General features: G+C 42.5%; 1 protein-coding gene across 1 annotated transcript in view; it reads left to right on the top strand.

The window, feature by feature from the left end:
• Positions 1–6932, top strand: part of HTR4 (5-hydroxytryptamine (serotonin) receptor 4, G protein-coupled) — a 20856-nt gene that overhangs the window by 11851 nt on the left and 2073 nt on the right. Inside the window, exon 4 of the mRNA XM_009318569.1 lies at positions 6236–6389. Within this exon, the coding sequence (XP_009316844.1) occupies positions 6236–6389 (154 nt within the window). The remainder of the gene's footprint in view (positions 1–6235; positions 6390–6932) is intronic.

The raw sequence follows: 6932 nt of genomic DNA on the forward strand, positions 1-6932 counted from the left end.
GTAACCAGGTCTCCCATTTCATTCCGGAGAGGGCCCATGTTTTCCCTTGTCTTCCTTTTATCCCTGACATACCTATAGAATCTTTTCTTGTTGCCCTTGATGTCCCTGGCCAGATTTAATTCTATTAGGGCTTTAGCTTTCCTAACCTGATCCCTGGCTGCTCGGCCAATTGCTCTGTATTCCTCCCAGGCTACCTGTCCTTGCTTCCACCCTCTGTAGGCTTCCTTTTTGTGTTTGAGTTTGTCCAGGAGCTCCTTGTTCATCCATGCAGGCCTCCTGGCGTTTTTGTCGGACTTCCTCTTTGTTGGGATGCATCGCTCCTGAGCTTGGAGGAGGTGATCCTTGAACATTACCCAGCTTTCTTGGGCCCCTCTTCCTTCCAGGGCTTTGTCCCATGGCACTCTGCCAAGCAGATCCCTGAAGAGGCCAAAGTCTCTTGTCTTCTTTTTTCTAGATTCTTTAAGGGAGGGTAAAAAATTATTCAGTATTAGTATTCAGTAAATTTTCCTCAGCTCATTTTGGCCCCAGTGATGATAAAACATATGGTTTGTATATAATTTTATACATGCACATGACACCAAATGGTTTTAAATGTGGGCCACCCACAGAACCAGTCTGTTTAGTAAGGGTGGGCGTGTATTTGTCTGTGATATCTAAGGAGCTTCTTTTAGGGTAGTGTCTACATACCCGTAGTTCAAATAAAATTGTATTGCAAACCAGGGGGATACTTTAGTTTTTCTCCAAGGGCAAGGAATTATCTAATGCAGCTAAGTAATTATATTTCTGTAATGCCCAGAAGGCAAGGAAGGAGCAGCGGTGTGGTTAGAGCATCACTGATCCTGAGGCAGGAGCTGCAGACTCCAGGGCTGCTCTCTGGAGATGTGCCCACGGCAGCTTTTACACCACCATGGGCTTGAGGAGGTGCTTGGATGTCCAGGCTGATGGGTGGCCATATGTCCTGGCTGCTGTATCACTGCTTGCTTCTCTTTAACCACAGAAATTAGTGTATGTTAATGTTACAGGCCCAGTTGGCTATCTAGATTCTTGGACCCTTGACTTCAGTCTTGACCACAGATCCCGGTCACAACTGGAGTCTCATCGTGTTGGTGCTTGATGAGTATGCAGATAGTCACTACCACAAATAGCCGTCCTTGCCATGGACCACAGCTAAATTACGTTGCTGTCAGATCTAAGTCACCAGTGTGCTGAAATGCAATGCTCTTTCTCAGTCCCTCCACTTCCCTTTCTCGTCTCCAAGAACCTAAAAGCTATAAACGTGTAATAACTACAGAACAGGTGTCATCATTTAAAAGTTGATGTGCTTTTCAAGAATTGGTTTTTTTTCTATTTTTTTCCTGGAGGAAAGGCAGGGTATGATACAAGGAGTGTGCATACATGTGTGTGCATGTATGCGTAGGATTTTTCATACACTCAAAATGGCAACAGCAAACACCCATGATTTAGAACACTTAAATTTCCACAAAAGCCTTGGACCGGCACAGCAGATTCAGCATTCAGTTGTACAAGCCAAGAATATAACTGAGGTTCATTTTCTGTCTATTTTCTCTTTGGCTTCACAGCTTCCCTCTTATCTGCCATCTCCTGTCTTCACATATACACAAGTTTAACATTAGGCAAGCTGTCCATGATCCTGCTGCTGAGGAATGTGGTATTATGTTTTTTCTACCCAAAATGCTGAAGGCTGTTAGGTACAAATGTGTTGCTGATGTACAGTTTATCAGGCATTTATATCTGCTTTCTGGTTTTATGTGTAGCAACTGACTGTAAAGAGGAGCTCACCGGCAGGCAAAGTGCAAGTCCTGTCGGGAAAGGATAAAACATTTTGCTCTTACAGCTCGTGGACACTGTATATATAAGGCTCCTCCATGTGACTGTGGCAGCTCCTGCTGGTGATGAATGTAGGAATATGGAGGAAAAATTGCCCCACAGATTGGGGCACTGAAGCATTTTTTATAGCTTTCGTGAACATAATAGAGGTGCACCTGCATCCCCTTGGAGATGCTAGGAGAGTGTTTGTAAAACATGAGGTCCACTTCTGGGAATTGGTCCACTTGGCACTAATCGATGTCGTCGTCGTCGTCCCCATCCGTATCACTGGAACTTCCACTGGAAGACCAGGGAGCATCACATTCATGTTCCTCAAGACAGAGTCTGGCCACTGCAGGGTTTCTCAGAGCCACCAAGTGACGCTGGGCAGGTCACAATTCCTCGATAACTGGACATACCTGCCGTGGCCATAAGAGGTATGGATTTGTTCTTTTGAGCCATCTATAAAATGTTAGCACTTGATTCATTCATGTGGCAAATGTCTGATATGGGAAAGGAAAAGTATTATAATAACCTTTGCTTTATGGAGCTACTTGGAAGATCTACAGCTCCAGGAAGGGATTCTTGTATTTTCCCTTCAGCGAAGAATGTCATAACAGAGGCGGAGGAGAGGATGTGTTTTGCATCATCTGCTCTGCTGTAGGTAAAGGGGAAGTTAACATTTTCAAGGAACTGCAGAAACATGGGTCTTGGCTGATAATAGTAAGAATTAATATTTAATTAAACTTGGACATGGTATTAATCATGTGTATGTATTACATTTTATATTCATCCATCACACTGTCATACCAGTACATAATAGATATTCTTTATGAGCACAGGAAAACAGCTCTAGCTTGAAAGGAAGCAGAAATGTAGAATAAGAATATGTCTTTATTTCAGCTTTTGACTAAAACTATTGATAATCTTAGAGATATAATTACTTTCCTCTCAGTGAATAAATAGCTGCTTAAATGCCCAAACCATCACATACATCAAATTACCAACTACTGCAAAAATTGGTGTGACTTCAATGACTTCTGTTAACATACACAGATTTCTATTATCTGACTCTCTGGGCCATTGAATGGAAATCCTGCTGAGGTATGGAAAAGTGGACGGTGTGCTTCTCTGCCTGCCTCGCCATCGGCAAAATTGTCACCCACACTCTGATTGCGGAACCTTGTTACCGATAACGGTGTAGAGCAGGAGGAACGCAGCTCGACTTTTTGAACACAAGGGAAGTCACGGTAGCAGCAGTTAGCAAAAAATATATATATATAATCTTTTGACATGTAAGTGGAGGAAAATTGCTGCTGAATCACTGGGAGGGAAGAAATATGAGAGCTTAAGATGTCATTTTTATAGGCATAATTTTTACTCTAATGGCCTTTAATAGCATGTACAAGTCAGTGTAATGCTGTCAGCTGCAGCAGAGATAGAAGTACAGAAATGTAATAACTCAAACTGCTTGGAAGAATTGTTTTCCTGCTGTAGTTAATTAGCAATGTATCATGGTTTTCCTTTTCTGTTTGCTTATACAACTTGTGAAACGGTAGTGGTGTCTTGGCTCTTCTTTCCCATTTATTTATTGAATTTCTTATTTTGCCCTTTCTGCAAAAAAATGTAGTCTCTTGTGACTTGCAATAACTTGCCGTCAGGCATGTCAAAGGAATCCTTTGCTGTCCAGCACTGGGTAGCCCTTTCCAGTAGGTGTCTCTCAGATAGTAAACAATTAAATATGCCAGATATACCTCTCTTGTGTTTAGAGTCAGAAGAGCAGTTGCACGTAATGCCAAAAGAGGCACCATCTGTCCTAATAAGCAGTCAAAAACATTAACCAAACCCACCTGTTTGAATTCAAAGGGCACTTTATTTCCTGGGGGGAGGAAATCTGGAGAACAGGGGGAAATCCAAATGCAATAAGCTCAAGCAACACAGGACAAGGTTACACAAACACATTGTGGCTGTCATGAGGAGGGTAGTTATCCTAGGAACAAAGGAGATATTTATTCTATCTTCTGAAATCATTAAGATATTGAAATCTGACCATGATGGTCCTCATTGTCTGATAGACTCAGAAAAATGTAGGTTGGAAAGGACCTCTGGAGGTCTCTGATCCAGGCCCCCTCTCAAAAGAGGGCCAAACTCAAACTTATCTGTCTTCCTTTAATTAGGTCACTCAGGGCCTTACCCAGTTGAGTTTTGCATATCTTCGAGGCTGGATACCCTCGCTTGTTCAACTTGTGGTCCAATGAAGGCAAGCTCCAAAACTAAGTAAATCCTGTTCCTGTAAATTATTCAGCCTCTCTTTCTCCCTCGTGGGAGGGATGTGAGGGCCGTGTTAGTAGGGACAGGAATGAGACCCACTGACTGCCATGGCTGTTAGTATGAGCTCCACAAGAGGAACATTCCACCCAATGCTCTAAAAGAACAGTTACTGTCAAATATACCGTTTCTTTGAAAGTGAAACGTTTCAGAGGAACAGGCTGATTTTCATGCACACAGGAAACCAGAAGAGAATGTAGAAATGATCGAATTGAAGTAGTTGAATGCTTGTGTCAACATTTTTCCCCTGTGACATTTTGAATCTTGTTTCAAAGAGACATTTAAAAAATGTTTTCTTTTGACACTTTGATATCATTTCAACCCTTTGTGTGGAATATATAATCTGATTTTATCAAAATAAAGCAATTCAGTTGACTCCACATGACTTTTTAAAAAAAAGTCTTAAAAAATTTGGAAATTCTTAGATTTTTGTGCCTGTTTAGCACAAAACTTTTCGTCCCCACTCACATCTTGACGAAATAAATTGCATACCGCAAGGACATCTCCCTAATACATACACATAAACTGTGTGTATGTGTGCACTCGCATATTTATTATTTTAATGTGCTGCTGGTACTTAGAAATTCTCACAGGCTACTCCTCAGGTTAGTGGTCCAGCTTTAGTGTGTGTTTATTAATTTAATGTCTCTAATTCATGATTCTACTGACCTCATAAAATCGACTTTTATAGGCATTCAGCAGTGAGGCTCTCTCTATGTACACATTATACCTTGATGTTGAGGCTTGACTCAAAAAAATCTCTGGCAGAGATCGTTCATTCCCTTTAAAAATAGTTATTGAAACTGTGGCCACTGCTTCAATGCAGTGCTCATATCCTATGGGGCACCATATTGCATAATTTCTGTGCTTACCAAATCTGGAAGCTACATCTGCCAGATGATCATTATTCATTCACTAAGAAAATATATTCAGCAGGCACATAGCTGAATGATATGTTTAGTTATTTAGAAGACCTGAGAATTTACGGGCACTTTTTGTGTCTCTGGACCCCAGTTCCCTGTTGCAGCAGTGGGGACATCAGTACTGGCCTGTTTCTACAAAGTGTGCTGAAATCCAAAAATCTAGAGATCAAAAATATTTCATTGGGAACCTGAGACAGACCGTCAGGTCAGGACCACTAAAAATTTGCAAGAGGATGATATGGTTGCTGATCTGCTATGCTTATGGGCATATATTAATTTCAGAGCAATGAGATTTCCAGTTTTAGGTTTGATACACCTTCCTGATGCAGAAATCTGCTAGCAGGTGGGTAGCACAGGGATCAGACAGAAGAGTTGATTTCTTATCTCTTTGAGAAGACATTTTTAGTTCATAGCTAGATGTTATTTTAAGAGCAGGGACCTGTTGTACTATGAATATGTTGGATGGATCAGGAGGAGAAAGGAGAGTGCAGGGCACGTCCCCTTGATGGTGAAAAGACTAGAAGCCCCGTGCAGACATTTGCCCTGTCCTTGTGGCAGAAGGTTAAAGCCCAGCCAGACAAGAGGCTGATTCCTGGGACGCAGAAAGGGAGCTTGGTTACAGAAAAACACACTTCATTTTGCTGACATTTTCACAGCTTTGAAGCAGTTTGTTAATTTGCAATAACAGCTTTTGCAGCCTTGTCAAAATAAACGTCCATTGCAGTTAGGAAAACCTCAACATTTACTCAGTTATGGCTAAATGGAAGGAAGGTGGACTCATTCATTGTGGTAAGGAGGGTGCAGAGAGCTTTGTGACTAAGTGCAGAGGGAGAGGAGGGCTGAATATTGAGTCACTCCCTTGCTCTGTGACCTCAGACAAACCACAGCATTAATCTGTGCCTCATTTTCCCTAGCTGTAAAACAGAAAATACTGGCTTTCCCCTGCAAGGCACTATGAAACCTTATTTACTCATGCTGTGAAAGTATCCTGAGCTCCTTGTGTGAGAGGCAGTCAATGGAAATAGGCTATAGACTCATTTTTTCCTCTATTTTGAAAGGCAGGAGAAACAAGCTGGAGAAAATGCTTTACAGTTTTATTTTTTGAAGACCTGGAAGTCTCCTTGATGATGGTTGTTCTCTCACTTTTCTCCTTGCAGGTACTATGCTATCTGCTGCCAGCCTCTGGTTTACAGGAACAAGATGACTCCATTGCGCATCGCTGTAATGCTTGGAGGGTGCTGGGTAATCCCAACATTTATTTCTTTCCTCCCTATCATGCAAGGCTGGAACAGCATTGGCATCATTGATCTGGTGAGTAGCTAAGGAGGTACACCAACCTGGTATCAAATATATTTGGTGCTGTATATTCTTCTTTAAAAAGCAATATTCAGAGAAAAGAAGGCAAGAGAGGCTGAAGGAGAAACTTCTTGTTATCGATGCACAGGGGCTGCTGAATCTCTGGAGGGTGTCTTTAAGGGGGTTTGAAAAGACTCTGTCCTGGAAGGACTGTCACAAAGACAGTGGTGGCTCTGGGAGAGGATTTTACCTGCGTCTACTAATCAGTTCAGTGAGTAGTCCTTTGAAAACACGCCAAGCCCCAGCTGGCTCCCAACGGGCACCTCTGGAGTCCTCGGTTCCCCTTGGCCTCTGCAGCTCTTGGGGAGTGCTGGCCACTGCCGTCTGAGCCCGAGGGTCCTTCCTTGCTGTGCTAGCGATGTTTGGAGAGCCAGGAAACCCAAACTTCCCCAGAAGGGATGATGCTTTGGGCCAGTCCCATCAATATCCCCTGTCTTGGTGTGAGCCTTAAAGATGGGGGAGAAGATGAAGTTCCCCTGTGCAAGTCATTTCAGCAGG

This window comes from Pygoscelis adeliae, unplaced genomic scaffold (assembly GCF_000699105.1).
Source record: "Pygoscelis adeliae isolate BGI_AS28 unplaced genomic scaffold, ASM69910v1 Scaffold42, whole genome shotgun sequence".
Taxonomy (NCBI): domain Eukaryota; kingdom Metazoa; phylum Chordata; class Aves; order Sphenisciformes; family Spheniscidae; genus Pygoscelis; species Pygoscelis adeliae.